The sequence below is a fragment of the Fonsecaea monophora genome (genome assembly GCF_001642475.1).
Source record: "Fonsecaea monophora strain CBS 269.37 chromosome Unknown Scaff8, whole genome shotgun sequence".
In the NCBI taxonomy this organism is placed as follows: domain Eukaryota; kingdom Fungi; phylum Ascomycota; class Eurotiomycetes; order Chaetothyriales; family Herpotrichiellaceae; genus Fonsecaea; species Fonsecaea monophora.
Genome location: NW_019173939.1, coordinates 379,969 through 399,294, shown reverse-complemented (window position 1 = coordinate 399,294; position 19,326 = coordinate 379,969). Strand labels below are relative to the sequence as shown.

Below are 19,326 nucleotides of genomic sequence, written 5' to 3'. Positions count from 1 at the left end.
CGTAGGTGTGCGTATCCGCCTAGACACTCATGGTATTATCTTGGCAGTCCTAAGTCTCTCAAATGCTATCGACCAAGCTGCCTTCTCGTTCATCTGTTCCGTGAACCCGAGCCGGTTGATCAGCTCTCGGGAAATATGATGATCAAAATCGAAATCGCAGAGGATGGCATCGCAGAAGTGAGGATTCGCAAGGTCGTTGTCCAGCACGTCCGGCTTGAGGCTGTGCTGATGCGCGAGCTCGTCCCAGGCCGCGCTGTGCGTGTTGATAAAGTTCCGAGGGCTCATGGTTGAAGAATCGGGCGGGGCGCCTTGCAGGCCGAAGAGAGAGCATATAGTGTACCAGCGGGTCGCCCAGGTACTAGGACCGTCGAGGTCGACAATGTTGAATGCGTGCCCGTGGCCGGTCAATTGTGGGCGAAGCGATGCCCAAACTATGAACCGTCCAACCAGGTCCTGACTGGACTGGCTCGAAAGAATGTTGAATGACGTCGTCGTACCGGGCCACGGAACCTTTGATCCTTTCCCATTTACGTGGGCAAACAGGCTGAGATACACTGCAAGTGTGTGGGCGAGAGACTGTGCGTTGTGATTGGGAACGAATCCTATCACCACATCCGGCCGCACCTCACACCACGTCCAGGTACGGTATCGGGAGAAGCTGTCCAGAACAGCCCTCTGTGCGTTATAGAAGAGTTCCGACGCGAAGGGCTCTGGCAGAGGAGGAAGGTCCTCACGAAGTGGGAGGTGATTCTTCCATGGAAAGTTCTCCATCAAATGGATGCCGTATGCCTGTCATATCATCTTAGTCGGGTCAATCCTGCTCACATTCTCTCAACACTACCTTGGTACCGGTTGGGAGCACGATGTATTCGAGACTAGGGCAAAGGACGTCCAAGGCCGATACGCAACGTTTCAGCATTCGTTCGTTGATGGAGGACTCTCGGGTGGATTCGGCACACCATTTGTAGCCTGTACATCATGGATCAATAAGTCACAGAGTAACAAATGCAGGCAGCCCACTTACTGTGGTAATAGACATGAGTAACTCTTGGTAGACCTGATATTTGGCACCGCAGGGAATTGAGCAGGTCGGTTTGCTCACCCGCGAGTAGATCGATTCCGGACACAATTTCGAGTTTGCTGGATGACGGCCAACCCGATGAGAGGATGTCCAAGGGCCGGTTAGTCACAGCAGTGACTTGCGAGAACTGCCTAGTGTCCTTGTTGTCCGACAAAAGGGCATTCACCACGCCCCAGCCCGTGATACCTGATGCACCAAGCACCAATGCATGCTTTGACATGATTCCTGTGAGCACCCCTGAGCGACACAGTTGTAAGCCCTTTAAGGAAATTGTCCAGCTCACTGCCTTACTCGTGCATTTGATGTAGGGAGAAAAGAAACATTGGGATACACCAAAAGCAATAGCGAAATCCAGCGGTGCTCCGACACTGTGAAGAGCGCTTGAGTGTAACGAGTCGGTCTAGCGCATAAAGGACTTTGGGCAGGGTCCTTGACACAAGACCCGGACCTCAAAAGGGTGTGTGTTCCTTGGGCTTGTGTATGTAACACTCCGCCTGTTGATCGGAACGTTTTCCATCGCCTTACAAGGTCTCCTAGTTCGGCAGGGTCTTGCAGTCTTGCAGGCCCTGCAGCAGTATTGCAGGCCCTGCAGCAGTATCGAACAAAGCAAAAGCAAGCCATTATTTTCTTTCTACCCGTTGAGGAATAGTTGATTTGGGTGGAGCACACCCCAATTATTTACTGCCGCTTCCTGGTTCGCGGATATCGATACACGCCATTGTCTGGATGGCTGGCCTCGTAGGCCCCGAGTCTGCCGAGGTAGAGGCGTGATTGACAGGGCCAGCCAGTCACCACGTTTCCGGCACGCAAGTTCAGTCAGTGTGGGGAGTTTTGACAGGGCGGCATTGGTCCTGATCCATCTGGCCTTCCAGCCTCGGTCCCTTTAGGACGCGACCGCATTTGCATGTCTGCAAAAGTCTAAGTTGTGGAGGCCCCCGACAGATCTGCGACGAATCCAGGGTTGAGAAGCGTCGATGAGGAGCGGTAAGATGGGTCAAGACGAAGTGCAGATGGTTCAGAAGGGAGAAAAGTGTCTACCTTGTACCTCGTGTGGCAATAAGATTCTAACCTACCAGCCTGCGGTCCAAAACCATGTCAGAATGAGTAATCTATTTTGTAGTGCGTTAGCGACAGAGCGTGCCAAGGCCGGAACAACTTTGCTCCTCCTCCGAGACGCCGGGGCTGAACTCCCCTCAATTCCGGACTCAAAGCAGTAGACAAGCACAAGCAAGTTCACCACACTAAGCCTTTGGAGATCTTCTCTACAGTGATTGGAACTGGTCATTGCGACTATTTGAACGCACCGGGGTTGTGGAGAATGAATGTGCTCTCGATCTGTTTATGCTGGGGCTGAAACCGACTCCTCCCAAAGCTCTTGTTCAGCACTTGCTCGATTATATTAGGAGAATAACGATTCCTCTTCGAGACGCGCCTTTACACTGCTGTGGTTATCGACATGTCGTCCCCGTCGTCATCATTAAAGAAGCGATGCAGAGCTTCTGTTGCATGCAAACACTGTCGGACGCGCCGCATAAAAGTTCGTATCTGACCCATATCAGACGCATATTGGACAGCCACACTTACAATGTTTTCAGTGTATAGTTCGAGAAGGACAGACCAGGTGTGACCAGTGCCTTCATCTGGACACTGAGTGTGTCATAACAGACACAGACGAGAGGAAAAGGTATGTGACTCGCTAAGATTGTGTAGACCACAAAGCTGTCCCTGCTCACCCAGCCACTGCTTCACTTAGGCCATCGTCAAAGGCACACGTGAGAGCGCTGACGGATCGAATACGAGAATTGGAGAGGCAGGTATCCATACTCTCTGGGGAAGATACCTCTAACCCTCTACAACGTCAACCCGAGCCTAGCGATCCCGAGGACAAAGCGTTGTCGGTAAGGGGTTTGTCCAACGTGGCGTCGAGAGGTGACTCGTCCGCAAATGTTCCAAACCAATGCCCCAGTTGTGTGACTGAGCAACAAGACACTGCTGCGTGTTGTCACTCTCACGGGAATGGCTGTCAGGCCTCTGTTACTACGATAACAGATCCATCAGACCTATGTGAAAACATCGATACTAACATCCAGCGTATCTCGCCCCGAATCAGAGATCATCTGTTACAGTGTTACTATCAGTATCACAATATCATTGTACCGATGATACACCCGGAAGCATTTGCATTGGATATGGCTCGCGGTGGCGGCGGTTTCTACTCACCATTGTTATACGTATGCATGCTCACGATTGGATATCGATATGCTGTTCGTCTGGGACCGGATGTTGTCGGCCTTGACCCTCTTCACCTGGATTCCAAACTCCATCAAAATATAAAGGCTCAAATTGACCGCGACATCTCCTCTCAATGGACCGTATCGCTCATGCAGGCAATCTTGCTGCTGGCGGACTTGGAAGCTGCAACGCAGCGGTATGCCGAGGGCTGGATACACTGTGGTAATTCTGACCCCGAGATATGAAGCAAATGTTACGCTAATCATAAACGAAAAGGCGTTGCCAGCCAAATTTGTGTAGTTCTCGCCCGTGAGGGCATAGGAACAAGGCAACGGCGGTCCCGTCAGGCTGATGCCGCCCTGAACTTGGCGATTCGAGCATGCGTGACTTACAACCGGTTCGTTTTCCACCTCAGTTTCGCGGGTTCGTGAGCCTTTTTAACCAAGAGAAACACGCCAGATGCTGGTCCTTTACGGTCGGCTATCCAGCGACGGCACATCACCCGAATTTTGACATGTTCATGCCTCACCACGACGAGGTTGGCTACCTTCCTACACCCGACTCTGGAAGGCAGGCTGGGTGTGATACCGATGTCGAAGTCTCGAACGCCTTTGAAAGTCTGATGGCTTTGGCCTCCACGATCTCGGATGCGCAGCTGCGATCGAAGTCGGCATCCGCATCGAAATCGTACTTGAACGACGTGGCGATGGATCGGCAGCTGAGCGAGTGGTACGAACGTCTACCAGCAGCGTTGAAGTGGAGCAGGGGAAACCTCAAACATGCCGGTCCTAGCTTCCTCTTCCTTCAGTGAGTTTCTGTCCCCCTAATACTAGCGAAACGGTGAACTAGTCCCCGCTGAAAAGACGGCTCAAGTCAGCAGTATCATTATGTCGCCATTACGCTGCATCAGTCGTGCGCCACGACCGGCCGCAATCAGACGGGCAGCGACGAGGACGTCGGCAACAGCACCAGAGCCGCGCTTGAATTGTCGAGAAACATATGCTACGACCACTCCATGCGCCTCATCCAAGCCTTGGAGCTGAGCAGTGGTGTCTGCGCGAGCCCCGTGGTGATCACAAGCACACTGCATCACATTCAGACGGCTGCAAGCGCCGTCGTCCATCATTTGCGCCTTTACAACGATCATACGGCAGCCACTAAACCCCTCCAAACTCTGTTGAGGCTGGCACAGCTGGATGACGAGACGAATAATCTTGCTCGAAGCGTAGTCAAGTACATTGAGGATGCTTTGAACGACTCATCACGAGCCTTCAGCCCAGATTCCCAGAAGCCCTTCGGTCCATTGCGCCTCTCGGAAGCCACCGGTCCATTTGCACCCCAGGTGATGTGGCGGGGACGAGAGCAGCTAACGTTCTGACTGTTTGCCGTTCCAGGTCCACTTATTCCCACCGATGTGCTGGGTTTTTGTGTCAAGAGGCGGCTCACTTCAAGTAGCAGCCTCAAATCTAACTAATGCTTATCCAGCTTGGGCTCTTTACACAGTGCTTTATCTAGGGGTTGCCTGCTTTTCTCTCGCCTCAACGTCAATGAACTTTCGGGCCCCCTAAATCCATCTAATCAACACCTTTCCGGTTCCCCAAGCGTCCTGACCACCCCTCAAGTTCAAAGAATGCAACACACGCACCGTGGTCCACATTACCACCGTGGTCATCTGGCTTGCAGAGGCTAGCCAGGTACCATCACAGTTTTGACGCTCGTGGGACTTGTATTGCCCCCAAAGGGTCCTGTACCCCGTACCATTCCAACATGCTGTTGGTTCGGCCCTTTTGGTCATCGAGCAGAGCTTGCACAGCAGCCGCTCTCTTATTCTCGTTGCGACCGAGCTGCCGCAGATGCACCTCATCCGGGCCATCGGCGATGCGGACAATCCTGGCAGCCGCCCACATGGCGGCCAAAGGTGTATCCTGAGACACCCCCTCGGCACCAAACGCTTGGATGGCGCGATCAATGACGGTACAAGTCACTTGGGGAACGAAGATTTTGGCCTCGGCGATTTCCTTCATCGCCCCTTTCGCTTTGACCTGGTCAATTTTGGCGGCCGCATTGAGCACGACGAGTCGTGCGGCGTCGATCTCGATCCGGCAGCGAGCAATATTTTCCACCATGGCACCATGTTCGCTGAGTACCTTGCCAAATGGCTGTTTATTCTTGTCGTTTGCCCTGCTCAACATCCAGTCCAGAGCGCGCTCAGCCTGGCTTTTGTGGTCAGAAGATTTCGGAGGGAAAAGAGAGGGGGGAAGGAATCCTTACGAAACCAATACACCGCATGGCATGATGAATCCTACCGGGGCCCATGCGACCTTGCATGATCTCAAATCCTCGTCCTTCTCCCAAGAGCATGTTCGAGGCGGGCACGCGCACGTTGTTGAAGGTGAGATGGCCGTGACCCAGTGGAGCGTCGTCGAAGCCATACACTGACAGGAGTCGAGTGACTTTGATTCCTGGCGTGTCGGCAGGGACGATGATCATGGATTGTTGTTTGTATTTGTCTGGGTGACTCGGATTCGTCTTGCCGATAACGATGTAGATTTTGCAACGTGGATCTCCAGCACTGCTGATCCACCATTTCTATCACACCAAAAGTTGTTGGGTGACTAAGTGGCCACAAAAAGGGGGCGGGAAGAAAGAGCAATACTTACCGATCCATTCAGTACATAATGATCTCCGTCCCTGGCCATGCTCAGACGGACGTTTGTCGCGTCACTGGACGCCACATTCGGCTCCGTCATGACATAGGCCGATCGAATCTCGCCCTTCAGCAAGGGCTCGAGCCATCGTCGCTTCTGTTCAGGGGTACCATAGTTTGCCAGGATTTCCATGTTGCCGGTATCCGGGGCGGAATTGTTTGTTGCCTGAACGAACATCAATGAACCCTTTCGATTTTAAAAAGCACATGGCTACCCGAGGATTGCACCTCTAGCCCGCGATTTTCAACGACATACCTCTGGAGCGAGCCGCGACATTCCAAGGCACTCGGCCATGAGGGCGTATTCCAAATTGGTATATCCAGCACCCTCGGAATGCGTCGAGAGAAACAAGTTCCACAGGCCGAGCGAGCGAGCGCTCCTTTTCAGGTCCTCCAGCACGGGTGGATTCGTCCAGCGCCCATTCTCCCGAGTATTCAGCTGTGCTTCGAAAACCGATTCGGCCGGGACGCCTGGGTGCGGGATCGGAGTGTCAGTTGAAGAGCGAGATGCAGTCTGGTCGGTGATGCATATTTTTTGGGGAGTGGGATTTTGAATTGCCCGCGCTTTCTTTCTTTTTTTTTTCCTTCTAGGACTCACATTCTTCTAGGACGAACTTTTCAACCTAGACATTGGGAAACAATATGAGTCTTGGGGCCCGGCTCACGACTAACAACAATGTGATGGGCAAAAGGGGGGTGAACAGGAGAAGACGGGACAAGGAAGGGAAAAAAGAAAAGGAAATCAAAAAACTCTACCGCGTCCAAAGTCTTCCTTGCTCGATGGCTGATCTGGTCGCGTAGGAGCGCAGGTATTCGCGACGACGCAGGTGCCATGGTCTGTCAGTCAGTCGATATGCTGCAAACAACCCGCGGGGTTCTTGAGTTAGGTTTTTTTTTTTTCGTGTGATGTTCAGAAACAAATCGAGGGCTTGGTTGTCGGGGATGAAAAGGCGATCAAGAAGGGAAGCCTTGCCAATGGGACAAAGGGATTAGCTGCTTCACAAAATGAAACCCAGGATTAGCCCCAGAACAAAAACAAAAAGAAAACCGAAGCGTGCCTAGCCAATGTGTGCCTACATACACATTATGGTATCCTCTTTTGAGTACCTCGTACCACTTGTGCAATCGAGGTCGGGCGAGGGAGGCGGATATGGAAACCCGTCGCGCAGGAAAGGATGGGTTCCGCGCGAGACCCGCAAGACCCTCAGAGAGACCAGATCCAGTGCCTGGGCACGGCTTTTGATCCTTGACCTTTGAGCCTTGAGCGTTAGTAAGTTGGACTGGACTGGACTGGACTGGACTGCTAATCTGCTGGTTTCTTACAGCCTAATGAGCGAGTAGCGTGCGTGCGTGCGTGAGTGAGTGAGTGCATGAGTGAGCCAGGCGTTTTGTTCGTCTACTCAATACCCTCTCCGTATACGCTGCAAAGCGGGTACCAAGCCCGGTTTGTGACCCGCGAGAAAGCGAAGTTCCCCTGTCCATGCTGCGTGTAGGCATGATCGCTCACGGCTGGTCGGGTTGGTTGGTTGGGATGGGATGGGATGGGATGAATTCACAGAGAACATTTACTCGGGACACCTAAATACAGCCTTGCACCCCTCAGCCACTTGCGAGACCTTCGTGTCAATGAATGGATGGCTGAAAAAGAGTGATAAGGGGTGAGCAAGCAGGATTACGGCTGCCTCTCTGGCCTTGCGACCGGTATAATATTATACTATAATACCATGCATTGGACAAGTTTTCAAAACTGCCCAACTCCTCCTATATGTACTGTAGGTTGTTAAGATCTGTTTTACAAGGCCACCATCATTTGAACCAAAGGTGCTGCTGCTGCTGACCGAATGCTCTTCCCCAACATCAGGGCAAGACAGGGCTGCTGTCGCTGTCCATGGGAACAGTTAGATGTTGGAGCCAAAATCCCTCAATATCTCACTCCAGTCTTCCGGCGAGTCCATCGGTTGGTACACGTGAGCTGAAGCAGGAACAAAGGCTTCCCAGCCGTTGGACGAAAACATGGAAAATCTGTTGGCCGCCCGCGCTTCTGGCACGGAGACAGCCATGGCGGGAAGAGGTTGAGGCATCAACGAGGGTTGTGTACACGGAGTCACGGTCTGGTCATCCATCATGTGGTCGGGGCCAAATCCAGCGAGGGAAAAGTCGGCGTCCAGCGTCGATGCTAACTCAGAGGTTCCGATCTGCCCGTGGAACATTTCCTCGAAAAGCATGCTCGGGGGTTCCACCTCGTTGGGTAGCGATCCTTGGGTCTGCTGTCTCTTCGCACTCGGTTCATCCTCCTCGTCCTGCCGTGAACTGGCTCTGCGGAGCGACGAGATTTCTCGTCGGGGCTGCCCTCGCTCCAGGCCGGGCGTCTTCTTGAACACGACGCCCGCTTCTGCCAATACCTCGTTCAGGAGATTCGACATGCGTTCGGCCGGCTGGAGAGTTGGGGACATGGCCGAGAGAACTTGGGTCAGACATTCCAAGTGGCGCAACAATTCCAATCGATCCACCGGGTCGTCAACAGTGCGGACTCGAGCAATCAACGCCGCCGCAGCTGTGCCCGAGTGTTGGAGCACAGTTAAGCAGAATCGTCGAGGATCGAACCTTTGCTGATGTTCTTTCAAGATCTGGGCAACTCGAGTGGCATGCTCGAGGCAGATTGTTTGCGACATATGAGAGAGACGATCGGGCATCACCTCGGAGGCTTCGAGGCCGCCGTCTTCCCGGCCAGCATGTCCTCGAATGAAGGGTCGATGTAAAAGGACAATGGTTGAATGATACTGCTGGCTGTAAGACTCTTGTGAGCCCACAATTGTTCAATTCGACCGAGAAACCAGGGGCGAGAACCAACTTACTGCAGGAGGAAGAATGAAGAAGGCGCCGTGCTGACATTCTCGGGCGTCCACTGAAGATCGGGAGGGAGTCGCTTGTACCACGAATTCAGCTCCCCGTCCACCGCGGCGACGTTGGAGTAATAGTTGTGGCTGAGCTGGTTCGCATGGATGTGGAGATTGTCAGTCAGTTGTCCCGCAATATCCATAAGGTCCAACAAGGCTAGATAGATCCTCGTGTCAAGGGCCTTCTCCACGCCCGATGGCTGAAGGCCTCCCAGTCGATCGGCCGCGTCCGCCGCGGGTAAAATTTCAATGTCGGAGGACTTTATAGTAGTCCTCCGTCCCAGATAGAGACACCAATATCTGCCTCAGAGTGAGCACGGCGACTCTGGTATGGCCCCAAACTCGGGGGAGGAGGTCCTTACTTGTCGTAGATGCAGCACGCCCACAAGACCAGGCGTCGGACCTGAATCTCTTCACGGCTGAGCCCAAGCCCGGTACAGTCAAGATTCAGCCCCAGATCAAAGCAAAGGCGACACGCCATTCCTACAAAAAGCAGTCAGCGTCATTCGTCAAAGCGTTAGAGATGTTCCTGGGCCAAGGGGTGATGGGATCGTGCCTACCTGCGTACATCCAGCCAGTATTGTCCCGGCCGGATCCGCACTCCAGATCTGCCAGCAGGAGTAAGGCTTGGATGGAGGGGATTCCCCCCGGATGCTTGAGCTCGTATTCGAAGAGCCTCTTCGCTTCCTGGTGCAACATGGACTCTCTCGGACAATCCGGGAGCGCCAGCTTCTGAATCGAGGGCTTTGACTTGTCCGAGAAGCGATATCCCATGGCCAGAATGCAGATGTGAAGCAGGCCGGAATAGTTGTTCCCCCGCTCACTCTCTTTGTCCTTGTAGAAGGCTTCCTTGTGGACAATGTGGAAGATGATGTTGTGATACGTCCAGAAGCAGTACATCAAGTAATCGTGGGTCTCGACTGATAGATTGCGAAGAACCGCCGTGGTGATTTGATTGTTTTCCCTCCGCTGGCCCACATCGGTCGAGACATTGACATCCCAGAAGGTATGCAGGTTTGTCGTCGGGCCAAAATATCGTAGACGCCCAGTGCCATGGTCGATGGTGAGCTGCCCAAAAGGATCTAGTAGCCTATCGACGATACCTTTGCTACTGCCGGTCGAACTCATCGGAGAGGGTTGATCTGAGCCCTGGTCGGCAAATGCTTCAGACGCCGAGGGATGCTCTCCAGGCGGGGCGACTTCTGGCCGTCGGTGCTCAGGGCCAAATCCCCCTGTGCTGGAAGTCTGGTACGTTGACGAAGTTGTGCTTTTCGAAGAATGATGGCGGCCGTCCGAGCTCGAGGCGAGACCCGGCGGTGGGAGGTCGGCTTGGTGACTGTTTTTCCGTCGTTCTTGTGCCAAAAGAGATTCCAGTTCCTGCACCTGGTCTTTCAACCGCCGAAATTGCCCATTTGACCCGGTCCTGGACCTCGTTCAGCCCAAGCAGTGACGGGTCGTGGGTTACTTTGGCCATGACTTACGTTCTTCTTCTGCCATCGCCCTGAATCGTGATGCACTCGATCCCCCTCTGACGGCATAGTTGACACTCAGATTCTCCCTCGCTGGTCACGCACTGTTTGACGGAGGAGATGAGCTGATCCGACATTGTAGCAACGAGACTTTCTCCGGCCAGGTTTGGGTTCGCTCACCTTCGCCCGTCGCTTTCGACACGGCACGCAAGCCAAAGCCGCGCGCTGTCGACCCTTCATTGACTCGGTCGTCATTATCTAGCAGCGGTCGTGATCTCGGGTCCGTGGCAGAACAATAGCAGGTGTATCTGGGTATGACCGAGGATTAGAAAACCGGAGTTGGCGGCGAGTGTCGGTTCAACGGTCAACCTTTAGAGCCACTCGAGCAGGCGAGCTTTTAGTACCTAATACTTCAGAGCGTGGGCATAGTTTCTACAGATCCGGGGGGTGGGTTCCCAGACCACATCCCTAAAGTCTAGATGGGCCAGGTCAGCTGGGGCCCAATGACCCAATGGTCCAACGCTTTGCACAAATACCAGGTCCCCCGCTCCTCGTGTTCCCGGGGAAGAAGGGGGGTTGGAGGGGGGGTGGATAACTCTTGTCCATGGTTGTCGCCACCTACAGCTTCATATTTCGTGCATTAAACAGGCACCTGGAAGGTCTACGAGCCGCCAAAATCTTCTCCAAGACCTTGGCTGAGAGAAGCTACCTGGTTTGCCTGTCTGCCTGTCTATGCCACTCCACCCCTCCTTCGGTTAACGGGGCTGGGCTCGATCTGGTGCCGACCCATTTAGTCTCCCACTAGATACGATGAGTTTATTGGAAGCTTGAGGCCCCAACCCCAGACTACGTTAGTTCTGGGATATGACCAACTCGTCAGGCCTCTTAGCAGTTGGCCTTTGACAAAAATATGTCCAAAGGTCTTGAATAAAGAGCATCACCAGAGTAACTCTGAAGACCAAAACTCTCGCAAAGTGTTTCCCATGGGATCTAACGCACACCTGCCCTCCGTCGCGAGAGAGAGAGAAAGAGGCCACCTTTCTGTCAATAGGGTTGATGTGCGGATATCGATATACGCCCTGGAGCTGACCGCCTCGCCCTTGTTTACTCCGTACCCTGGCAATAGTGGTGCGTGCGTGTCGAAGGTGAGGGCTCCCTCTCTCTTTCTCTCGCTCCGGGGGTCCGTCTACCTGGTTGCTTCAACTATGGGAACTTGAAGGTTGTAATTTAGATAGACTTGTTTCTTGTCAACCTGCTGCGGACTCTATTTCCCCCCTCCTCAACCTCGCCGCCCACGGGTTCGCCATGCCGCTTCATTCTGTCTTTCCAGACTTGGACATTCCCAAGACTGACCTGTTATCCTATGTCTTCGATGGCGATAGCCTCTCCCATGACCCAATCTGGGTCGACTCGGAAGATCCGTCCAGGTTCTTGTCTTTGCATTCCCTCCAGGTTTGGGTGCGTCGGTTTGCAGCTGTGCTGGCAAAGCATCAACTCCGGGTGGGCGATGTGGTGATTGTCTTTACGCCCAATCACATCTTCCTCCCCGTGGCGTATTTTGGCGTCATTGGCTTTGGGGCCGTATTTACTGGGGCCAATCCCGCCTACACCATTCGAGGTTAATCACATCCATCAGGTACCGAGTACTTCGTCTCAGTGACGAATGCTAACATCCCCAGACAGAGCTCACTCACATGCTCCGTGACACCGAGGCCAAATTGATCCTTGTCCATCCCAGCATCGTTGACGCCGCCCTCGAAGCTGCACGTCATGTCGGATTGCCCGCGGACCGCCTCTTGCTGTTCTCCGATCGTCCAGTTGAATCGACCGGAGGCATCCTCGACTGGCATTCTTTCCTTCCGACGGCATCAAGTCCCAACATGTGGCAGTGGGACCGTCTAGACCAAAGGACATCGACCACCCGACCTGCCAGCCTCAATTACTCGTCCGGGTACGTTTAGACTGCATCGATCCCAGAAAGCTTTGTTGTGGGTCGTGGGCTGACAGTTCAATCGACAGCACCACCGGCCTTCCCAAAGGGGTCATCGTGTCCCACCACGCATTGATAGCAAATTGCGAACAGATCATGTTTATGCGTGATCAAGGCAAGCCCTACACGGACGGTGACCGGCCGGCGGAACGGTGGGTTGGATTTCTACCATTTTACCACGCCTATGGCCAAGTGTACAGCATCTTGATGGCAGCCAAGCTACGGGCCCGTGTCTTCGTCATGAGTGCGTTCAATTACGAGAAATTCCTGCGTGTCATTCAGGACTACAAGGTATCCCATCTCCAGATTGCGCCCCCGATCATGATCATGCTTTCAAAGCGACCCGAGACGTCCAGCTACGACTTGAGCTCCGTGACCGACGTCCTCTGTGGGGCCGCGCCACTCTCGATGAGTCTGCAAAACGAAGTCATCCGGAAATTTGGCTTCCAGGTCAAACAGGGCTGGGGAATGACCGAAGTAACGTGCGGCGGCCTCAACATGCCGGGAGATATTACCAGTCAGACTGGCAGTGTGGGAATGCTGCATCCAAACTCTTCCTGCCAGTTGATTGACGACGATGGTAACGAAGTCTGTCCCGGTCAGCGCGGAGAACTGCTTTACAAGGGTCCCAACGTTGCGCTTGGGTATTGGAAGAACCCCGTCGCCACAAGCGAGACCTTCACTGGTGATGGGTGGCTACGAACGGGAGATATTGCAGTTGCAGACCACAAGGGCCTGTTTTGGATCGTGGATAGAAAAAAGGTACCCGTTTACTCCTACCACCACGATGCCTCTGGAGGCGAGAGCACTGGATGCTGCAGATTCGAGACTGACTATCGACTACTAGGAACTCATCAAAGTCAGTGGCCTCCAGGTTGCTCCCGCCGAGTTAGAAGCTGTCCTCCTTCAGCACGAACAGGTGGCCGATGTCGCTGTAGTCGGCATGAAGATCGGCGAAGAGGAATTCCCCCGCGCATATATCGTACTGAAGGACGGGGATCGGGATTCCAGCAGCCGTGAGACCGAGAGATCGATCCAGCTCTGGGTCGAAGCACGAGTCGCCAAACACAAAAGGCTTCAAGGCGGTGTCGTCTTTGTCCAAGAGATCCCCAAGTTGGCCAGTGGAAAGATTCAAAGGAAGGTGATAAGGGAATGGGCTCAAAGGGACGCCCGTGCACAGCAACCTAGAATCAGAGAGAAGCTGTAAAAGGTCCGGGGAAAGAATTTCTAGTTATCGTGGCACAACAGTAAAAAACTGGAGGAATGGGCCAGCCCTGAAGGATCTACATACTAGAGACGAAGTAATTTCATAGGCGTGACGAGGTATAAACCAGATTGTTTTTTTCCCCAGTAGAAAAGCTCAAGGAGATGGTCTTGCACCCACAAAAATGGGACTGTTCTAGCCTCCTCCTGTCCTCGATGCGTTTTGAATCAAGGATCCTGGATTCGATCCTTATAGCGTCAATCGTTTACCGGGCGAGGAGGATTGGGCAGCATTTTTGCTGGGTGCTTGACAGCATGTAATAAGGAACCACCCCCCATCCCATCTGAGCCTGGAAAGAGACAGACAAGTTTATTTTTTTGCGCCATTGAACCAAAATCAAGGGCACGTCCTCGTCTTCCGAGTCGTTGAAAATTATGCTGGAGTCTTATGCACTAGAGTGGCTCAGTGTATGTTTTCCGAACAAGTGATCTATCCACCCCTGGACAGTCACGGAGTGTAAAGTACAGGAGAACGGTACGGCTGCTAATTGAGAAATAGTTCGAAGCTGACCTGGGTTACCGTCCCAGACTGGACGGCGACATCGACACGATTTACAAGCAATGGGACACGCTAGGAAAAGACCTGGTTTCCAAATTCTCTTTCAAACCGCGCGATGAATCCGTCAAGCGTGAAGACCGAGCGGTTGGCACCAAGGGGAACAAAGTGCGCATCTACACCCCTCCGGCGCTGGAAAACTCCGCTCTCTGCGTGTACATCCACGGCGGCGGCTGGGCCTTGGGCGACCTGGACGCCGAAGACGCCCAATGCGAGGAGTTTTGCAAGAGGGTTGGGTTGATTGTTATGTCGATCGGATACCGCCTTGCCCCTGAGCATCAATATCCCGCGCCTCTCGACGACTGCGTCGAGGGTTACACGTGGGCTGTCACGCAGGCAAGCACTTTCGGCGCCGTGGCCGACAAGGTCATCCTCGCGGGAGGCTCTGCGGGAGCGAATCTCGCCATTGCCACCACATTGCAGCTGGTCGATCAGGACAGCCAGATCCTTCCAGATGGCCTGTTCGCCGCGGTCCCGGTCACCGTGGACCCAAAAGCTGTCCCCGACGAATTGAGGAGCAAGTACACTTCCTATATCGAAAACAGGGATACTGGGCCCAATACCCCCGGTGGCATGCAGGGTTTCGCTCGTGAGGCTTGGTCCCCCCACCCCTCCTTCCCAGTCCCCAGAACAATAGCAGGTCAGATCAGACTCATAACATGTCGGCGGCTCTACATAATAGGTGCCTACGGAGCAGATCCCGCCGACAAGTACTATTCGGTCCTGCTGCATGAAAAGCTAGGGTCACTGCCAAAGACGTACATCACGATCGCGTCCAAGGACACCCTTCGCGACGACGCACGTCTGTTTGTTGAAAAGCTTCAGGCTCAAGGGTGAGTTTATTTGTCTCTCTCTGTCTGTCTCTGTCTCTCTCTCTCGTTTATTGTGAAAAGGGAGCCAAGACTAAAACCTCAGAAAGGGTCCAAGTCAGGTCCAAAGAATACAAGGGGTTTCCTCACTATTTCTGGACCTTTCCCGGAAAGTCTCTCAAGGGGCCGGCGGAAGAGTACCAGAAGGACAGTGTAGAGGCTATGAGATGGCTTCTGTCTTGACAACACCATCGGTCCCTGGACGGTAATATCACACGACCAGGGATGGCAGAGGTGCTGTAAGCATATATATCTATGATCAGGCCAGGGAAGTGGCGGATGGGCCAGTGTTTTGGTGTGCAACGTGCATATCTAGACCCGTCCTGGCTCCCTAATATCGGATAGAGCTTTGTGGAGAGGTCCATCATTTTTAACATCTGTTCTCGGGTTTCTGATCTGTTACGGATAACGATTTCCTCGCTCAGATAGTGAGAGGTCACACATTCATAATTCGCCACTAGGATGAGTACTTGCTATGTTCGCTAGCAGATTGTCCTCTGCATCGAGGTTTGCGCTGGAGTTCATAACATCCTTTCCGTCAAATACCATCTCCACGAATATACATACTGCGTTATCTGCGCTCAGAAACGGCATCTAATATAAAGATGTCCCTGCACGGCTTCGCCCTCCCTAGGTTCTAGTTCTATAACCTGCTCCACTACTCCGTCACCAGGTGATGATACCTGCGCGTATGTCAGTGCCGCGCGCCGGGCATCGAACCGGAATGTCCGTGCCGACCTTTGTCCGCACCGGCACGTGAGAATTTTCAAGGGGTTTCTAAAGAGACCCGGCTTTTGCAAAGTAATCATCAAGGTCTAGTTCTTTTCTTGGGCTAACCTGATCCAAGTCAGGAAGGTTTCCAATCCAGCTCAAAGATTTGTTTAGCGGGCGTCAGAGTGGACATTCACAAAGACCACTGCCGCACCAAAAGCAGGGCTCAACTTGCCGGCATTCATACCCCATTTGACGACTTGATCATGACGAGTGTGACGACGAGACCGAATCGATGATAGCATGCAGGGACAGCACGAGAAGGAGACAGGGCACAGTCCTAGCGACCAGCAAGATGCGCTCTCTATAAGGAAAGCCCAACTATCCTGGAGCAGAACCAACCGGAGAGCCAGGAGTGCTTGCACCGTGTGCCATCGCAGGAAGGTCCGTTGTGATGGCGCGCTGTATGGCACACCCTGTACCAATTGTCGTCACACAAACCAAGAATGCTTGTTATGGGCCAAAGCTCGAAAAAGGTTCGGGTTATGACAGACCTTCATCATGTCGAATATGTGCTGATTGGAGGTACCCCAGATCCGCAGTGGTGGCCGAGGACAATAACAGTCCTGGAGATGGCAGTCACAGTGAGAGTCGTTCGGTGGTGGACCATGGGACCGATAAGAGACAAAGTATTCCCGCCCGTGGGACTTCCTCCTCGATCGAGCTCAGCGCCGGCGCAAGATTCGATGAGACATTAGACGAAGTTGAGGCGCAGATCAAGTCGATGGCTTCCATCAGTGTCGAAGGAGAGAAGGATGGAAAGTCCAACGCATGGGGATCGACATCGGGATCGTCAAGCACAAGGAGCTTCCTCCACGAGCCGGACCTGTGCGTACCTCTCCCGGATGAGAAACTTCAATGGAAGCTGTTCCAGTACTATATTGATTGGGTGCATCCACAATTACCATTCCTCGATATTCAGCAGGTGGCAGAGAGGGCCATGACCGAAGACTTCGCGGGGTCCAAAACCACATTTACTCTTCTGATGCAAGCCATCTTTTATGCCGGGTCGCTATACGCTCTCGAGGACGACTTCCGCTCCAGCTACTATGAATCCCAACGGCACGCACAGAGGACTCTGGCCCACCTTGCGAAGGTGAGATTTGAGTCATATCACGAGGTATTTGCCAGAGAAAGCCCTTAGCCCTTGGGTTTGACACCACCGCTAACTGATGTCCAGGCTTCCTTCTCTACGAACCGTGATGATGACTCTTTGCTGTTGTCGCAGGCTGCCCTTCTTCTGTCCATGAGGGCCACTCCGAGTCTGGAATCGCTCCACGTCTCCAGATACTGGTTGAAGGTCTGCATCGACCGAGTTCAGAGATTGACCTTCGTTCAGTACATGCAATCGGATGGAAGAGCCTCAGCACAGCCTAGAAATCAGAGACACGCAGATCTTGATTCCGCATTGGTCAAGCTAGTGTGGTCAATCCGTGTGCAGGAGTTGACCATGATGCTCGGATCGGGTGAAGGCAGCTACATGCACACCCACGTGGACGGGTTTCTATCTCCAACGTATTTATCCATCAACCCCGACAGATTCTCACCAGAACTATGGCACAGGATGTCTGGCTCTATCTCGCTTCAGGATGCCAGAATTCAAGAGCTACTCGCCAATCTCTTCTACGCCAAGCTGCGGTTGTCTGCAATGATCGACAAAGTGCTGCAAAGTGTCAGCTCGGGCGAGGATTCTGGCCCTACCGGCAGCGAGTCAGAAGATCTCTCATACCGTCTTGCTCTGAGGCTCAGCTCATTGCCGGCCGATTGCTTGCTGTCTCACGAGATCTCTCTGGCCCAGTGGTGGGACTCCATTCCAAGCTGGATGCGATGTGCTGGTCCTCCCGATCACGCTTCAAGTGAGTCCGCCAGATCCTGGTGGTTGGTCTCCTTCCACCGTGCCTTGTTGGGTATAGCCTACCAGACCTTTTCCATGTCGATATGTCAGGCGCGTGTCATGCGAGAGGGGCAGACCCAATCATCCCTGTATGTAGGAGCTATCCAACAACAAAAGATCGAGGCAAAAGTCAGAGAGATGCTCGACATCCTGGACTACTGGGTACCGGATGAGAACCTTGGACGCCTCCTCACCGCGACCGGTCCAAGACTGGCTCATGTGTGCATTCCTGCACTGTCACGCACTGCGCACGGCTTCTCGGACATTCAAGCCACGTTGAGGAACTTCGATCTGATCAACAAAAATATCAACTATCTCCTCAAGGGTACCTTGGGACTCGCCGGTCACACGGCGGGCGGATCGCCATTGCAAAGTGGTGACGCAACGTCACAATCAGCCACTGACCGACGCACCCATCGGCCGCAGCAATGTGACGCATTTCCATCCCATGAAGAGTGTCATGCGCAGGATGACCTGGCTCGATACCTAGTGGGTGAGTCTGCGAAGCTCGACAGAAAAGAGAGGGCGTCGGCCGAATGCCAGCTTGGGGATCCTGAGCTGCTGACTGTCCGCCAGGTGGACAATGGCGAGAACGATATAGATACCGGCGGGACCTCTATACCAAGCGACTTTCTGGTCCTAGAGTCGACAGAGGACAATTGGCCGATTTCGCCCGGTCAATCAGACGAAGCAATGACAACTGCTCCAAGCCTGGCGGGAGAGTATCACGGGTTGAACCCGCTGTCGCCATTTGCCTCTGCGTGGCTGGAATTTGACTCCGAATCAGAATCTCTACGCTGACGAGCTGTCTTGCCCGACTGTGATGGAACCCAAAGAACCACTTTATATGTTAGATTTTTCTGTCTATCTACGTAGCTACCCAGCTGATTGGGATGCCTCCATGACCGAGCCCTCGTCAGTCTGGGTCGGAGTTCTTCCCCCCCTTCCTTTTGCTTTTTTGGTTCCAAAGAATCTCGGAGCAGTTTGATCGAGTAGTAATACCATAGGAGATAATAGCTAAATCGACGTCCGACCAAGTTGGGACTTTGGCCATACCAAGTTAGGAAAAGAGTACGGGAACTGAGGAGTCATGTGGCGGGCGCGCGTGTATCCATTCCCGGGCCTGCGCCTGGACCTGCGGTCCATCACAAGGTGTGTTTGCCTAGAAAGCTACGAGCATAATGTGTTTGTACAAATCAGACTTGGCTTCAGTGGGTTGACAGCAATGGTGTGCTTGTTGCAATTCAGGACTTGCTTGGACTATTATATTCCCAAGGGGGCTAGACGAGGTAGGCTATAGTAGATATAGCATAGCGCTCGGTTATTATTGGCTGGACCTGCTGTGCCTGTCCAGAACTAGGGGTTTAGTGGGTTTAATAGGGGGCCAGGACTCAGTTTCAGGGGGGCGTATCTAGATATCAAACCATTGGAGTTCAAATTGATTTACCATGCGTGTTTCTTCCCACGGGACACGGCGAGCAAAAGGGCTCGCAGACGTCGCTGGTTAGCTCTGCGTATAACCCAAGGTGGTAGCTGGGGCCCGTAGGTGGGTATCATATCAATGTTTCCCATTGCAAACACCTACTTGGATAATGCA

The 19,326-nt window shown here is 53.3% G+C and overlaps 5 protein-coding genes across 5 annotated transcripts; 2 read left to right on the top strand and 3 right to left on the bottom strand.

The window, feature by feature from the left end:
• Nucleotides 1-27: 27 nt before the first annotated feature.
• On the bottom strand, nucleotides 28-1,301 carry AYO21_02040 (hypothetical protein; the record flags this gene model as incomplete). Its single annotated transcript, XM_022652021.1, has 3 exons — nucleotides 28-789; nucleotides 842-969; nucleotides 1,025-1,301. 3 exons carry the CDS (start codon nucleotides 1,299-1,301, stop codon nucleotides 28-30), a joined length of 1,167 nt encoding a protein of 388 aa, XP_022515765.1.
• Nucleotides 1,302-3,692: 2,391 nt separating this feature from the next.
• On the top strand, nucleotides 3,693-4,691 carry AYO21_02039 (hypothetical protein; the record flags this gene model as incomplete). Its single annotated transcript, XM_022652020.1, has 2 exons — nucleotides 3,693-4,120; nucleotides 4,187-4,691. The coding sequence occupies 2 exons, from the start codon at nucleotides 3,693-3,695 to the stop codon at nucleotides 4,689-4,691; spliced, it is 933 nt and encodes a 310-aa protein (XP_022515764.1).
• A 322-nt stretch (nucleotides 4,692-5,013) lies between these two features.
• AYO21_02038 (acyl-CoA dehydrogenase) lies at nucleotides 5,014-6,854 on the bottom strand (the record flags this gene model as incomplete). The annotated part of the gene is made up of 5 exons (XM_022652019.1): nucleotides 5,014-5,526; nucleotides 5,585-5,902; nucleotides 5,974-6,186; nucleotides 6,277-6,534; nucleotides 6,777-6,854. 5 exons carry the CDS (start codon nucleotides 6,852-6,854, stop codon nucleotides 5,014-5,016), a joined length of 1,380 nt encoding a protein of 459 aa, XP_022515763.1.
• Nucleotides 6,855-7,918: 1,064 nt separating this feature from the next.
• AYO21_02037 (hypothetical protein) lies at nucleotides 7,919-10,523 on the bottom strand (the record flags this gene model as incomplete). Its single annotated transcript, XM_022652018.1, has 5 exons — nucleotides 7,919-8,807; nucleotides 8,876-9,217; nucleotides 9,280-9,400; nucleotides 9,478-10,340; nucleotides 10,399-10,523. 5 exons carry the CDS (start codon nucleotides 10,521-10,523, stop codon nucleotides 7,919-7,921), a joined length of 2,340 nt encoding a protein of 779 aa, XP_022515762.1.
• A 1,168-nt stretch (nucleotides 10,524-11,691) lies between these two features.
• AYO21_02036 (hypothetical protein) lies at nucleotides 11,692-18,530 on the top strand (the record flags this gene model as incomplete). Its single annotated transcript, XM_022652017.1, has 9 exons — nucleotides 11,692-12,004; nucleotides 12,070-12,337; nucleotides 12,394-13,138; nucleotides 13,224-13,517; nucleotides 14,139-14,784; nucleotides 14,878-15,028; nucleotides 16,370-16,931; nucleotides 17,016-17,691; nucleotides 17,749-18,530. 9 exons carry the CDS (start codon nucleotides 11,692-11,694, stop codon nucleotides 18,528-18,530), a joined length of 4,437 nt encoding a protein of 1,478 aa, XP_022515761.1.
• Nucleotides 18,531-19,326: the final 796 nt, after the last annotated feature.